Here is a 16,666-nt window from a genome sequence, read left to right as displayed (position 1 = left end):
AGCTATAAAAAACAGTGATGCATCATCTGACCTAGTGGTGTTAATGGCCTTTTTTTTCTTTTTTTTACTTAATATGTTTTTTTTTTTATTTTTTGCATTTTAAAAAAGTTATGAAATATGTCACTCATACATAAACAAGTGTATAGTAATAGTTGCAAACTTACGAAACAAACATATATAACATCATATAGGGCTCTTATACCTCACCCTACCACCAATACCTTGCATTGTTGTGAAACATTTTTAATAATTAACAAGTATCTTTAAAATATTATTACTAACCAAAGTATCTTACATTTGGTGTATTTTCCCCCCAACCAAACCTATTACTATTATTTTACTACTACTACTATATCATTTATATATGAACATACATAAACAATAAGTGTTTAGTAAAAGTTGTGACTGTACAAAGCAAACATGCATAACTTCATACAGGATCCCATACATAGCCCACACCAACACCACGCGTTGTTATAAGACATTTATTATAAATTATGAAGGAGTAGTGTCAAAAAGTTACTACTAACTGTAGTCCTTATCTTACATTTTGTGTATTTTTGCCTCAACTCCCACTCTATTTTTTTCTTAATATATTTTTTTGACAAAAGTTGTAAACTTATAAAAATCACACGTGCAGAATTCCTATACAGCACCCCTCTATCAACACACCACATCATGGTAGAACATTGTTACAGATTAAGAGATAATATCTTGGGAAGTGCATTTTGCCCAATGGATAGGGTGTCCACCTACCACATGGGAGGTCCACGGTTCAAACCCCAGGCCTCCTTGACTCGTGTGGAGCTGGCCCATGCGCAGTGCTGATGCGCGCAAGGAGTGCCGTGCCACGCAGGGGTGTCCCTCACGTAGGGGGTCCCCACGCACAAGGAGTGCGCCCCGTAAGGAGAGCCGCCCAGCGCAAAAGAAAGTGCAGCGTGCCCAGGAATGGTGCCGCACACACGGAGAGCTGATGCAGCAAGATGATGCAACAAAAAGAAACACAGATTCCCGTGCTGCTGATAACAACAGAAGCAGACAAAGAAGAACACGTAGCAAATGGACACAGAACAGACAGCTGAGGTGGCGGTGGTGGGGGGAAGGGGGGGGAGGGAGGGGAGAGAAACAAATGAAAAATAAATAAATCTTAAAAAAAGAGAGATAAAATCTCAGACTATTCCCAGGTCCGTAGTGTACATTTGGCACACCTTTTCCATGCTCCCCCATTATCAACATAGTACGTCTTTGGCATAGATGCATGAATATTACATTATTACTTTAACTACAGTCCATAGATCACTCCAGTTGTATTTCTCCCCTGCTTCTCCACATTCCTACCACCCTGCAATAGTGATGTACATTTGCTCTAGCTCACAAAGGACACTTACATCTGTACCATCAACCACAATTCTTATCCACCTCTTGGTTTTCTGTGCTATTCAGTCCCTAGATTATTCTCTAGCTTTCTTTCAAATGGCATTTACATCCCTAGACTACACTTTTCAGCCACATTCCTATTTATAAGCCAGCTGTTACCCTCTATAATGTATTACCATCCATGCTATACATTTCCACACTTTTACAGTAACGTTATTTAGAATTTCTACAGACATTAAACTTCAGTAGTGCATCTCAGTCCTCCTCTTAATCCTTTAAGAGTCCACCACCCACCACAGGTCTTGAAGATGTTTTCATACATTCTCTTCTAGAAGCTTTATGGTTCTTATTTTTATATTTAGGTTTTTGATCCATTTCGAGTTAAATTTTGGACAAGGTGTGAGATAGGGGCCCTCTTTCCTTCTTCTGGGTATGGATAACTAGTTCTTTCAGTACCATTTGTGTAATGGACTGTTCTGCTTAAGCTGGGTGGGTTTGACAGGCTTGTCAAAAATCACTTGACCGTAGATGTGAGGGTCTGTTTCTGAACCATTAGTTCAGTTCCATTGATCTGTGTGTCTATCTTTATGCCAGTACCATGCTGTTTTAACCACTGTAGCTAGGTAATATGGTTTAAAGTCCAGAAGTAAGAGTCCTCCAACTTTCCTTTTCCTTTTTAAGATGTTTCTGGCTATTCAGGACCCCTTACCCTTCCAGATAAATTTGATAATCATGTTATCCATTTATTTTTTAAATGCTGCTGGAATTTTTATCGGGATTGCATTGAATCTGAATATCAATTTGAGTAGAATTGACAACTTAATGATATTTAATCTTCCAATCTTTGAGCATGCAATGTTCTTCCAATTAGGTCTTTTTAAATTTCTTTTAACAATGAGTTGTAGTTTTCTGAATACAAGTGCTTTATTTTGTTCATTATGTTTATTCTAAAATATTTGAATTTTGTCTATTGTATTTTATATTTACCACTTTTTAGACACTTTTAGTTATTTTTACTGTTAAAGTCTTCATTTCTAGAATCTCTTCCAAGCCTTTCTCCTGTCCTTTCTTTTCAGACTGTAGTATACCCTTTGGTATTTCCTGCAAAGCCGGTCTCTTGGTTAAAAATTCTCTCAGTTTCTGTTTATCTGTGAAATTTCTAAACTCACCCTCATTTTTTTAAAGAAAATCTTGCTGGATATAAGATTCTTGGCTGGAAGTTTTTCTCTTGCTGTATCTTAAATCTATCACACCTCTGTCTTCTTGCCTCCATGGTTTCAGATGAGAAATTGGCACTTAACCATCTGGTTTCCCTTATCTGTTATGCATTGCTTTTCTCTTGCTGCTCTCAGAATTCTCTTTGGCAGTTGACATTCTGATGAGTATGTGTCTTGGGGTTGGTCTGTTCGGGTTCATTTGGATAGGAGTACATTGTTCTTCTTGGACCCAGATATCTATGTCCTTCAATAGGGTTGGGAAATTTTCTACCATTATTTCTTCAGATATTCTTTCTCTCCCTTTTCCCTTCTCTTCTCCTTCTGGGACACCCATGACACGTATGTTTGCATGTCTCTTGCTGTCATTTAGTTCCCTGAGAACTTGTTCAATTTTTTCCATTCTTTTCTTCATCTGTTCTTTTGTATGTTCACTTTCAGAGGCCATTTCTTCAAACTCATTAGTCCTTTTCTTCTGCCTCCCCAAACCTACTATTATATGATTCCAGTGTATTTTTTATTTCATTTATTGCACCTTTCATTCCCATAAGATCTGCTATCTTTCTATGTATGCTTTCAAATTCTCCTTTGTGTTCTTCTTCTTAATATGCTTCATCTCTTTAGCCATCTCATTGAGGTTATTAAGGAGATTTGTTTGAACATCCATGATTAGTTGTCTCAACTCCTTTATGTCATCTGGAGGCTTTTCATGTTCCTTTACTGGGCCATAGCTTCCTGTTTCTTGTTGTGGATTGTAATTTTTGGTTGATGTCTTGGCATCTGGATTACTAGGATATTTATTCTGTGTTCAATTTTTCTCTTTAGTTTAGGGCTTCCTGCCCTTTCTCCCTTGCTGGTTGTGTAGTAGGAGCCAAGGATGTAGTTGGTGCTCTAAGCTGTGGAGGCTCAAGCTGCCCTCATTGCCCTAGGAACTGATGAAGCTTCTCCCAACTTTCTCCTTTGCCAGGGGTAGGGACAGAGTCACAGCTCTGTGGAGTAATTCAAGTTGTGCAGGCCTAGACTGTTGTTGCCCAGAGAGACTGATGAAGCTTCATGCCCCATTCTCCCCTGCCTGGGGGGGGATGGAGCTGCAGGTGTGGGCAGCAGTCCATGCAGTGTGGGTCCAAGATGACCACAGCTGCCCCGGTAGACTTCTGGTTATTCAGATTGTGCTAACCAAAGGTGCCTGCAGTTACCTGGATAGGCTGGTGTGTGTGTGTGTGTGGGGGGTCTGCCAGCCTCCCCCCTGCCCGAGGTGGGGCTGAAGCCTAGTCTAGGGCTGCAGGCCGATCTGGGTGAAAGAAACTGGTGTCTACCGTCACTGTGATTTTTGGTCAGCCTGGCTTCCCCTCAGGCTGGGAGTGGAGTCAAAATGGTGGCCCCCAGCCTCTTTCCAACTTGGACAAATTCAAACTTAAGCTGTTCTTAGGGTTATACTTTAGCCAGCTGAATTTACTCATCAGTAGCTAAAATCAGTGACCAACCATCTCTTCCTCCCCTGTTTTTGGGAAACGGAGCTTCCAATTTCAGCCACAGAATAGCTCTTGGGGCAGCCTGTATTACCAAAGTAGGATGATCACCAGCCTCGGCAGCATGGCCTGTAATTTCCTGGCTTCCTCCCTGCCGGAGGTGTTGCTGGGGCCTAGGCTAGGCCTGTAATCTGACCTGGGTGGAAAGAAGCCGGTCCCCACCAGCCCTGGGATCCTCAGTCACCCCCGCTTCCCCTCGTGCCAGGCGTGGAGTTAAGATGGCGGCTCCCGGCCTCTTTCTGACTTGGACAGGCTCAAACTTTAGCTGATCTCAGGATTATACTGTAGCTCCTGAATTTGCTCCTCAGTAGCTGAAGTTGGTGCCCAACCGTCCCTTCCTCCCCTGTTTCTGGAAAGTGGAGCTTCCAATTCCAGCCGTGGAACAGCTCCCGGGCAGCTTGTGCCTCCATGGAGGATGGGTACTGGCCTCGAGTCTTCTCTGCAGATGGGCATCTCCTCCTTCCACTCCTTCAACGATGTGGCAGGATGCTCTTCTGGCCTCCAGGAGCCCCCAGACAGGTGCTTCAGCTGCTCCAGAGAGCTCTGGGTGCTTGCTAACTGCCCTGTGGCAGGAGCTGACTCTAGGAGCTCCTTGCTCTGCCACCATGTTGCTGGTTGTTGTATTAATGGCTTTTTACCATCAAAAGATCTTCTAAGGCTCTTGCACTTAATGAGTGATGGTTTTACTTTGCAAATAAGTAAATAGAACCACCTCTGTGGCAGTTTGAGATTTTACGAATCCCAAAAAGAGAAAGATTATGTTTTTAAACATACCCATTCCTCTGGGTGTGATACCCTTTGATTGTATTACTTGATAAGATCACCTTGGGTTTTGATTGGACTGTGTAAGTGGGACGGTTCATGTTGAGTCTCTGCCCTCTTGCTGGGTCTGATAAAAAGAGACAGGGGAGCGGATGTGGCTCAAGTGATAAGACCTCTGCGTACCATATGGGAGGACCTTGGTTCGATCTCTGGGGCCTCTTGGTGAAAAAAGAGAAGAGAAAAGCATGTCTTCGCAGCAAGCCAGTGCTTGTGCTGAATCCCTGTGTCGTGAGCCAGTGCCTGCACAAGTGATTCATATAGCAAGTTGATGATGCAACAAAAGAGAGACAAGGGGAGAGTCAAGGTGAAGGGCAGCAGAGACCAGGAGCTGAGGTGGCACGATTGACAGGGACCCTCTCTCCACATCAGAGGTCTCCAGGATCGAATCCTGGTGAATCCTAGAGGAGAAAGATGAGAAGACAAAAAAGAGAAGTAGATACAGAAGATCACACAGCAAATGGACACAGAAAAAACAGCAGGGGTGAGAGGGTGAGGGGGGGAAATAAATAAATAAATGTTTAAAAAACAAAACAAAACCGGAGTCAGAGAAAGACAGACACAGGAAAAGAAAACCGCCGTATTTGATCCTGCCATGTGAGAGAAAGGACGGCAGGTTCACGCATAGCTGAGCCGCAAGGAGAGCAGCCCCCGGGAGGCTCAGAGCTGAGGCCCGGGAGAGGTGAGCCCTGAGTCTGAGAGCCCCCAGCTGACGTGGGGAGGCAGGAGCTGCCCGCCTGAGTGGGGAGCCGGGTCAGGCGCCAGCCCTGTCTGGGCTCTCCTGCGGCTGCCGAGAGGCCGGACCTCGCAGACGCGGACAGCCGACCCGCTCCCCCAGGGGGCGGCTAACTTTGGGGAGAAAGCGCATCAGGTGGTGCCCTAACTGGGACTTCTCACAGTCTTGGGACTGTGAGCTTTTACCCCAGGTGAATCCCCTTTAGAAGAGCCAGCTCGTTTCTGGAACTTTGCTTCTGCAACCCCTTCCACGATGGTTTAAGAGGAACTGTCAGTTTAAGACCAGGTGACCCAAGTTTTCCTGCTAAAACAAACGTGCCAATTAAAGGCAGCATATATTGGCGCTCATTGTTTTGCTCTTTTGATTCATTGATTTTTTTTTTTCTTATTTGATTGTATTTAACTTTTATTTATTTTATTTTTTAAAAAATATTTATTTATTATTATTTTTTTAAATTACATTAAAAAAATATATGAGGTCCCATTCAACCCCACCGCCCCCGCCCCCCACTCCCCCCACAGCAACACTCTATCCCATCATCGTGATACATCCATTGCACCTGGTAAGTTCATCTCTGAGCATCACTGCACCCCATAGTCAATGGTCCACATCATAGCCCAGACTCTCTCACGTTCCATCCAGTGGGCCCTGGGGGGATCTACAGTGTCCCGTAATTGTCCGTGAAGCACTATCCAGGACAACTCCACGTCCCGAAAACGCCTCCACATCTCATCTCTTCCTCCCGTTCCCCACACCCAGCAGCCCCCATGGCTACCGTTCCCACACCCATTCCACATTTTCTCTGTGGACATTGGATTGGTTGTGTCCATTGCACACCTATGTCAAGTGAGGGCTTAGATTCCACATGGGTACTGGATGCACTCCTCCCGCTTCTAGTTGTAGACACTCTAGGCTCCATGTTGTGGTGGTTGACCTTCTTCAACTCCATGTTAGCTGAGTGGAATAAGTCCAATAAGTCAAAGTGTAGGAGCTGAAGTCTGTTGAGGCTCTGGGCCTGGGTGTCATATTATCAGTCCAGAGATTCAAATCCCCTACATATATCTTAAACTCAGCACCAACTACAATTCCAATAAAGTAGCATGCAAGACTTGTGAAAAGAGATCCCCTCTGAGTCCATTTCCATCACGCAGAAACACCAGCTCCAAAGAAGGGCCATCTGTCATGGCAGTGAACCCCTTCTGCCATGACCATAGAACCCGTGGGTCTCTTTATCCCTCAAAAGAACCAATACCTGGGGTTGTATCTACCTTATCTGTCTCTTAGACTCTGTTCAGTTGTACATAGGGCTATTCCTTCTGACAACCTCCAGACTCTTTTTTAGAGACTCACAGCCTTATAATCTCATTTCTCCTTTCCATTTCCCCCTTACATTAGGTCAAACCGCTTCCCGAAGTCATGTTATTATATGTAGACAGGTATATTCTGCTGTTCCGCATTGAATCTTTAATTCAAGGTCATTTTCTAGTTGCTTCTTCAGCTGGTATGTGGTAGTGATCCCTCGGTGCCAGGGAGGCTCATCCCCGGGTGTCGTGTCCCACGCTGGGGGGAATGCATCACATCTACACGCTGAGTTTGGCTGTGAGAGTGGCCACATTTGAGTAACATGAAGGCTGTCAGGAGGAAACCCCCAGGCACAATGCTACTCTAGGCCTTGTTCTTATTGCAGGTGCATAGGCTCAAAAGTGTAGCCATTAGTATCAAGAGCCCACTGTTGGGCCCTTCTTCCTTCCCGGTTCTTGCCGTTGCAACTGGAGGATTGCCGCTGCTCTCCCAGGGCCCACAACAGTGACCCCCCAGCCAGGAGCCCAGTACCCCCCAGCTGTTGTTTTTAATTGTTTCCACTATGAGTATATATAGACATTACCATATACCCTGGGCATATGCCCTGTATAACTCCCTGTCAACCATATATATCCTGTCAATAACATCCCATATCAGTATTCCTCCGCTGCCATTGTTGAACCACTCTGTGATCCAAAACTTCCCGTAAAGTGAATCCCAACATAATGTCAGCTTCAGAAGAGCCTTAGATCACCAAAATTCATATATACAATATACAGTATTTCCCCAGATCCACCATAAAACCTTTTCCCTTCCACAGCAATAATCTTTTAACTTATTCATATCATATTTCCTGAAACTGATGTACAGATTCCGAAACTATAGTTTTCAAACAAGGTAACATTTGTGCTTACTATGTGGTCCATACTTTAGGTTGTACAGTTTTCTAAATTTTCTAGTTATCCTATGTTTTGTCTTATGGTTTTCATTATTAGTCTGTCGTCCCCTATATGTTTTTGGTGTAATATTAGCTGTTTTATATTCATCCTCGTGTACTCTCACATAACTCCTCTTTTGCCCCCTTATTTACCTTTGTTCTATCCATTGCACGTCCATTTTCCCCTCCCCTTAGGGCTCACAACGCCTGCCAATCTAATGCCCTGGGAGCCGTCCTTTCTCACGAGAGATACAGTTCTCTCTATTCGATGGCATTAGTCTTCCCCAGGATATGGGTCCACCCCACCCAATGGTAGAACCCACCTTGGCAAAATGAGCCTTCAGCTATTCCCTCCGGAGTCCGTCCCGCATCAGACCATACCCCCTGAGCGTCCTAACCAGGTGACCCTCCTACTTATACTTTGATACGTTTTACTCAACATTTAGTTCTCAGCGAACTCTGGCACTCTCCCATGTTTGTATGTTGCCCCTCCCTCCCACCTATTTCTTGGACCATATTACCCCTCTTCCCATCCCCAGCCCCCCTCAAACCCAGAAAACCCCACCTGAAGGTAACCCCTTGCCCCCATTTTGTCCCTTCTTTGTGCTCATACTTACCCCCAGCTCATCACAGATTCCACCCCTACAGACATTAACTCACATCCTTCCTCCACCCCCCGATTTCCAGTAAGCCACTTTTCCAGACTCTAGCTCTCTGAGGCAGTTAACTTATTTCATATCATTGAGGTCATATAGTATTTGTCCTTCAATGCCTGGGTTGCTTCACTTAACATAAGATTCTCAAGGTTCATCCATGTCATCACGTGCGATTGTAGTGTATTGGTTCTTACAGCTGAGTAGTATTCCATTGTGTGTATATACCACATTTTATTGATCCACTCATCTGTTGATGGACTTTTGGATTGATTCCAACTTTTGGCGATGGTGAACAATGCTGCTATGAACATTGGTGTACATATATCAGTTTGTGTCCTTGTTTTCAGATCTGATGGGTATATACCCAGCAGTGGTATTGCTGGGTCATATGGCAAATCTATGGATAATTTTTTGAGAAACTGCCAAACTGTCCTCCAGAATGGTTGGATCCTTCTGCATTCCCACCAGCAATGGATGAGTGTTCCCCTTTCTTCACATCCTCTCCAGCATTTGTATTCTACTGTTTTTTTCATGGCTGCCAATCTTATGGGAGTAAGATGGTATCTCATTGTAGTTTTGATTTGCATTTCCCTGATAGCTAGGGATTTGGAGCATTTTTTCATGTGCTTTTTAGCCATTTGTATTTCTTCTTTGGAGAAGTGTCTGTTTAAATCTTTTTCCCATTTTTTAAATGGGTTGTTTATCTTTTTATTTTCGAGATATATGAGTCTGTTATTTTTTTGCGCATGTCTGCAATTTACCCTCCAAGTGTTGTCTTCACGCTGTTAACCTCTTTCATTACTTCATCAAATTTGTCGGTGATAAATGTTCTGAGATCTTTCATTGCTTGTGCGAAGTCCTGCCCCCCTTCCTGATTTTCAGTTTGTTGATTGGATTCAGCCATGTTTTCCTGATTACTGGTTTGGTTTGTAGATTTTTGTTGCTGTCTTGTCAACATTTTTTCTTGACGGGTTTAATCAGTTCCTTAGCTTCTTTGTCTAGTCTTGGAGATTAATTAGCTGTTGTTTTTGCGTAAGTGTTATATCTTCTTTTTGTCACTTTGTTCTTCTTATTCCAATTTCTTATTGCTAGTTAAGCTCACTTTAAAGGAAAGTATTAGTGCTGGGGAAAGTCAATTGTGTAAGGAAGGAAAAAGTGTGAAGTAGTATTGGTGATATATGTTTACAAAGCAACAATATGAGTTCTGGGAGGATGGAGGTTAGATCATGTAAATTGTGTAGTGTTATAGTAGTAGGAAAGTACCTATAATGAGGTAGACGACTGATTATGGGAGGAATGTGGTACGTACTAAGAGGCTATTGTTTTCGTGAGAGAGGGAAAGAGAAAAGAAAGGTAATAGTTTCAGGGACGAATACCAGATGGAAAACTAAGCAAAGGTATTAGAAATTAAGAGTTAGACACTTTGTGGATCAAAGAAAGGGAGATGGAATATAGGAGAGATAGCAGATGGTGGAGGATATCAAGTTGTAGGGGAAAGGGGATAGTGTAGATAGGCTAAATCTATTCACAGAGAAATGAGGCAGTGGAGGGTGAGGAAACCCAGCAAATGTGAAGTATTTCCTGTAGGACCTATTGTATTGTTAAGGTAAAATAGTATAAGAAGAATATTGGGGACAAGAAAGAGAGGACTGAAAAAAAAAAAAACAACAAGAACAACAACAATAACAAAAAATAAAAAAATAAAGAAAACAAAACAAACAAACAAACAAAAAACCCAAAGAACAGAAACCCCGCCGCCAGGCTCGGCTGGGCTCGGCTGGGCTCAGCCGGGCCCCGGTCCCCCGCCCGCCGCCCGCCGCGGCTCAGCTGGTCTCGGCTGGGCCCGGCTGGGCTCGGGTCCCCCGCCTGCTGCCCGCCACGGCTCGGCTGGGCTCGGCTTCCCCTCCCGCCGCGGCTCGGCTGGGCTCAGCTGGGCTCGGCTTTCCCGCCCGCCGCCCGGCGCGGCGCAGCGTGGCTCGGCTCTCCCGCCCGCCACCCGCCGCAGCGCGGCTAGGCTCGGCTGGGCTCGGCCCCTTCGCCCGCCGCCCGCCGCGGCACAGCGCGGCTCGGCTCTCCCGCCTGCCACCCGCCGCAGTGCTAGCTGCCTCGGCTTTGCCTACCCAAGGAGGGAGTCCTCCACTCGTAGCTGGGATCTCCGTGTATATTTCACAGATGGATCCTCTCTGTTACCTTCCCTCCAAATCGATGTCCAGATACCTCCGGACCAGGAAAAATCCCGAAACAGCCGGTCCCAAAGAGTCTCCGACGCCTCCCAGCCGATTCCCCCCAGGAGCTAGTAACCGGGAAGTTTACTCAGCTGCCATCTTGCCTCCCCCTCCTGAAAAGTCCCAAATTATATCTTATAGACCAATCCTTTCCATTACCTTCCCACCAAATCGATGTCCAGACACTTCCTGCCCTGAAAAAATCCTGAAAAAGCCTGGTCCCGGAGAACCTCCAGCGGTGCCCAGCTGCCTCTTCCCAGGAGAGACGGCAAGGCAAGCTCACTCAGCCACCATCTTGCCGGAAGTCTCTGATTCATTGATTTTGAGTTTATGATAACATCAAATCTGTACTTAGAAATGGGCTTGAAGTTTGGAATAGACGTATGTTGGTTGGTATTTTTATTTGCAGGGAAAACAGTTCCTTGGTTATCAAACTTGAGTAGGTTGAAATTTGACAGTCATGTTATTCACTTTTTTTTTGTTTTAATACTCTAGACTCAGCATGGTTCTGCTTTTAGTTTTTGGGTTTGCAAAAATTTCTGTTCTCTGAGAAAAACCAGTTTTGAGAGATGGTTATACTGTAACGTGGCCATGAGCTATCAGAGCTGTTTTAGTGTTGATGGCTTATGTAGCATGTCTTTTGTGTATTCCCTGTACGTTGTCGGCCCTCCACTCTTGCCCTTCCCCCATGGAAATTTATTTATTTAATCCTTAATGTAGTAATTCTAACACTGTAGCATGTACCTATTTCTGTTTTTTCCCATTTGTTTTTAGATAGTTAAAAGTTCTTAAGAGTGGTATACTTTGAGTTACCTATTCTGTGCTGTATCTTCCTGTCGTGATTTTAGGAGTTCAGGAGAAAATGGGCATAATGAATAAAGGAGTCATTTATGCGCTTTGGGACTACGAGCCGCAGCATGATGACGAGCTGCCCTTGAAAGAGGGAGACTGCATGGCCGTGGTCCGCCGGGAGGACGAGGACGAGGTGGAGTGGTGGTGGGCGCGCCTGAACGAGCGGGAGGGCTACGTGCCACGCAACTTGCTGGGGGTAAGTTCTTCTGACGCGTACGATGAGCTTACGACTGTCGGAGAGGAGGAACGTTACAAAAACTGCGCTCTTCCAGATACAGGGCAGCTTCCTGCCCTTGTTAAACAGAGTAAAGATAACTGGGTAATGGGATGGGAATTGAGTTTGTGACATTTGCAGTAGATTTTAACTGTCCAAATCAGTATTTGATACACCTGGGTGTGTGGGAGGTGAACAGGGCATTAAAAACAAATTTCTTGACTTCATTCTTTCTCTGCTATTTGATTTTGTAAAATCAAGAGAAGAAGAAATTTGTAATTCATACCAGCACATACAACATAACCAACAACAATTCTACGTTAGCATGAAGGACTGCTGTCATCAGGGGAAAGGCTAGAATGTGGAGGGAGGGAGAGGGCGAGAAGCTCTTTCTTAAAGTTCAGTGGGTTTATAAGATTGGGTCCATGAAAGTGAGAGAAATGACGATAATTGAGAGATTGAGATAAAATTCCAGGGATAAACATGTTTGCAAAATCTGCCTCCTGTTGGTGAGAAGTGAGGAGGGTTTGCGGGAAGGAAGAGCTGCTCATAGCCCAGTCTCGGCCCGCTGGGCAGGAGTGCTGGCTCGGGCAGCACCGGAGGCCACCTGCAGCCCTGCTGGCTGGCAACCAGGAAGTGGGCGGGGAGAGCTGGAGAGGCCCGCCTCCAGGGTTGTTGCGAGGGTGGAGCAGTGCCTGCTAGAGAGCGAGTGGCATTTCTATCAGGTGTCAGGCAGGCACGGTCCCTTCCCACAAAGCGCTCCTCCGGCTTCCGGGCCGTGAACCGGGAGTGTCTATGCGCTTAGCCCCCTGGCCTTATGAATCGGCTCCAGTGTTGGGAGCTGGCAGCCTGCGCGCCTTCCAGCATCCCGCCTCCTGACGCCGCTTTCTCCATTGTCGTTTAGCTCATGCGTAGGATAGATGACATTACACATCTTGACTGCTGCCTTTCTGGTAAGATTTATTCCAGAAGCCTTCGAGGCTGAGGTGGTATTCTTTTTTGTGATCAGAATGTAAATTACAAAGAATAGTGAAAGGGGAAAAAAACTAGGCCATGTAACAATAACAAACTTTCAGATTAGCAGAAGAAAGTAGAAATATAAAGGTTGTACACTTAGAAGCACACCCCAGTTTCCTTCTGCCAAGTCCGTCGAAGCTGAGAAGTACAGTATCTGGCATGCCACCACTTTACTTCTCTAAGAGACTTCACTAGTAAAGAAGCACCATTACTTTTCACAATTGCTTACCTGGAAAAAGCCCTCCTAGAACCCGTTGTTCTGTAGGTAATGGAGTGCTCTGTTTTGTGAAGAGGCTCTGTGGTTAATGAAACGTGGAGAGAATGGTTCTCGGCGGAGGCGGTCAGCGTCGGGGAGCGTCCCACCTGGTGTGACTGTCACTGGTTCTGAAATGAGCACACTGAACTGCAGAGTTCATCTGAGTCCCGCACTGAAGTTTTGTTCTTTTGGAAATCTCTGTGTGGAGGTGGCTTCTACACAACTGTTTGTTGTAACTGTTTGTTGTTCTTTCGAAGTTGAAAGAAAATGAAATTGCACGAATATTGAATTTTTGGCCAGAGGCTCAGATATGAATGTAGAAAATTATATTGACTAAATATTTTTTTCTCAGAGGGAAAATAATCTTTTATATAAAACAATAATCCATCAGTTAGGTTTTCAGTTATGACTGGAAGTCGAACTTTCTTTTTTCTATTTCAGAAACTTTTCTTCCAGGCGGGTGGGGCGGGGGAGGAAGCTTTCTCTTCAGTTTGCCTTACTGGTGTGAGGAGCGCCTGGCTTCAGAGACCCTCTAAGCACCATTCCTTCCAGCCCTCCTTATGGAAAGTAACAGAAGTCCTAAATATAAAACCCTGCCTCTCCTTCCTTAAATATGTAGACTTTAGCCTGTGGTGTTTCATTCCTCACAGTCTCAGTATGAAAGCTCTGAGGGCTGGCATTCATAGCACTTAGCAAAGTGCGCTTAGCCGTTCGCATTCCTTATTAGCTTTGATTTATTGTTCAGCGAGCTGTGCAAATTGAGTAATGCTTAGAATTGCCATGGAGTGGGTAGCCTGTTACCTTTATGTTGCTGCGCCATGCTGTTGCCACGGTTGGCAGGTCCCTGTGACCTCTGAATGTCTTTGGCAGAACGGACGGCTGGAGGACTTGCTAACTGTGGTATTTTTTGTACCCCAGCAGTTGTGGGTCCTTCATGCAGCCCAAGTCCTTTTGCTTAGTTTGACTTACTTCCTCTGACATCTCCCCACCCAGTAATGCTTGAAAAATTGTTTCTCTATAGTTCATGAACAATTTCTAAATTCTCTTACAGCTGTACCCAAGAATTAAACCAAGACAAAGGAGCTTGGCCTGAACTTTACAGAACTTTAATTAATGAAGAACTAATTTCTGGTATCACTAAGAAGAAATGATACAATAGTTTTTGGCAAAAAAAATTTCACGACTTACTCTTTCAATGACAACATAACCTGAAAGTGATGAAGAATGTGCTCTAAAAGAAAATGAAGGATTGAAAGCTCCCCGTTGGTGGGGACATCCAGCCCGGTGAACTGGGGCGCCCGGGCCAGCGCCTGTGCCGCGGGGAAGGGGCTTCCGTGGAGCCGCAGGAAGATGGCCGCCGTCGGCCCTGTGGCCGCAGCAACCGCGCCACTTGTTCTGCTGCTCTGAAGTTGACGTAGCCTGCCGCCCCAAAGGCCTGGGCCAGGCTGCGGTGGCCCTGGGGGACTGGGCGGGGCCGGGGCCTGTGAAGAACTGCTAGCTAGCTGTCAGCGAGCAATACCTTTTTTACCTAATTTCTTGTAGCATCTTAGGAATTATTCATATATTTGGAATACTGAAATTAAGCTACACTACAGGTCATTAAATTTAGAATATTGTTTTTAGTTGGAACCTGAATCTATATTTATTGTCTTTTTGTATCTTGGAAATTAGAAACTTGCTATAGACTTACCTATAATGTTTGTCAAAATCATAACTGACTTTAAAACAATTGTAATAAAATTAAACTTTTTGTCTCTAAGCTTTTTAGTGATTTTAGTTCTTGATGCCATACACAGCATTTGTTCAAAAGTCACGAGTCTCTGGAGTCTCTTACCCGCTGAAAGCAGCGACTTGCTTAATGCCTCTATGCTTGCTGTAATGAGTTTCCTGCCAGCCATGTGGTTTAATGTAGGAAGTAGTTCTCACATTTTAAAAATTCTCATGTTTGCAATTCATGGATTTTGGAGGGGTCTTTGCTATAGAATTGAAGTTTTTGTTTTGTTTTTAGATCTTAGAGATCATAGTTATGGAGCTTACTTGTACTGTTTACTTTGAGCCTCCAAAAGACTATTTCAGTGTCTTCATTTTATTTCAAGCTTTTCATACTTTATATAAATAGATTTATGGACAAAAGCTTATATAGACAAATTCTCCACCTTGTTTTATTGTTACCAAGTCTGTCAATTGTGTTGGAACCCATTTTGCTTAGTGTAACTATTTTATTTAATAGATGACATAAATGAAAAAAACCAATGGTCACTTTCCTTAAACATTTGAATGAGTGACTTATAGCAGGGAAGGGAGATGAAAGAAAATACCATACCTTCAGAGTAATGTAGATTAGTGACAACATGAACTAAGTGTCAGAGGCTTGTGTGGGAGGCAGGACCGGAAGCACTGCCCACCTCGATTCCCGTCTCCTGGCTCTTCAATCCAGTGCTAACCTAGGTACTGCTGTGAGGGGACTTTCAGGTGTAATTTAGGTTACTAATCAGGCACTCTTAAAATAGGGAGATTTTATGGGTGGGCCCATTATAATTACACGAGCCTTAACAGGAGGGTGGTAGGAGAGATGAGGTCAGAGAGATTCAGAGTGTAAAGAGGACTCAGCCCACAGATGGGGGGAGAGGTGTGAAAGTTAAGGAAACCTGGTGATGGTTGCGTATTCCTTAAGCTTGGGACGTCATTTGTTTTTGTTTGCCCCTTTTTTTCCACTTACTTGCTCTATTATGGAAATAATACCGCTCTTTATAGAAATATTGAAAGGTACAGAGAAGGGTTCTGGAGCAGGGGTAAGAGAGCACTCCAGAGTCAGCCGCTGTTAACATTTGGGCGTATTTTTCTATTCTCATGCCGCCTTCTTTCATAGTTAAGTGCATTCTATTTAAGCAATACTATATTCTCCTTCCATTCCTCACATTGTATCAAATGTTTGTTTACATGATTTTTAATGGCTGTACAATAGTCCATCATGTAATTTCCCCAATCATTTATCTAACGTTGAACTTATGCCTTAATGTTTTCCAGTTTTAGGTATTAAAATTGATGCTGTAGTCACATCGATTTTAATATAATGGTAGCAGAGCTTTTGGTGTTTGAAAAATAAGGGGGGAAAGCAGCTGGAGCATAGTCCATGCTGAAGAGGGCAGTGTGTAAATCTTAGCTGTGCTTAGTTTTTAAAGGCAGCGGAGCCACAGGGGGCTTTTAACTATGGAAACAGGAAGAGGGACCCCTGAAAGAGGAGCCTCAGGAGTTAGCAAGAGAACAGGTTCTCCCTGGAGGGAGCGGGAGGAGCAGGTGGTGCTGAAGGCCGCAGGAAGGCACTGGCTGGTGCCTGCTTGTTGACTTGGCTTTAGGAAGTAATTGGTGATGGAAGCAGCAGCACTTTGAGGAGAGAGGGAGGGCCATAGCGAGACCGGAGCGGGCTGGAGTCTTCGGGGAATGGGGTTTGGAGATCTGTGTGGCCTGCGTCTCAGGAAGCTCAGGCAGGGAAGAGGGCGGTGTGAGTACTAAGAGTGCTTCAGGGTGTGGT

At 44.6% G+C, this 16,666-nt stretch overlaps 1 protein-coding gene across 7 annotated transcripts in view; it reads left to right on the top strand.

The window, feature by feature from the left end:
- TP53BP2 (tumor protein p53 binding protein 2) overlaps positions 1-16,666 on the top strand; it is an 87,960-nt gene that overhangs the window by 63,364 nt on the left and 7,930 nt on the right. For 6 of the 7 annotated variants that reach the window (XM_058275269.1, XM_071207765.1, XM_004483910.5 and 3 more), the window contains 2 exons: positions 11,644-11,843; positions 14,186-14,893. In XM_058275269.1, coding sequence (XP_058131252.1) covers positions 11,644-11,843; positions 14,186-14,227 — 242 coding nt within the window. In that variant the 3' untranslated portion in view covers positions 14,228-14,893. Of the gene's footprint in view, positions 1-11,643; positions 11,844-14,185; positions 14,894-16,666 lie in introns of those variants that run through there. The other variant, XM_058275268.2, reaches the window with a different exon arrangement.

The sequence above is a fragment of the Dasypus novemcinctus genome, chromosome 13 (genome assembly GCF_030445035.2).
Source record: "Dasypus novemcinctus isolate mDasNov1 chromosome 13, mDasNov1.1.hap2, whole genome shotgun sequence".
In the NCBI taxonomy this organism is placed as follows: domain Eukaryota; kingdom Metazoa; phylum Chordata; class Mammalia; order Cingulata; family Dasypodidae; genus Dasypus; species Dasypus novemcinctus.
The sequence above is the reverse complement of the archived record's forward strand: the minus strand, read 5'-3'. Positions and strand labels throughout refer to the sequence as shown.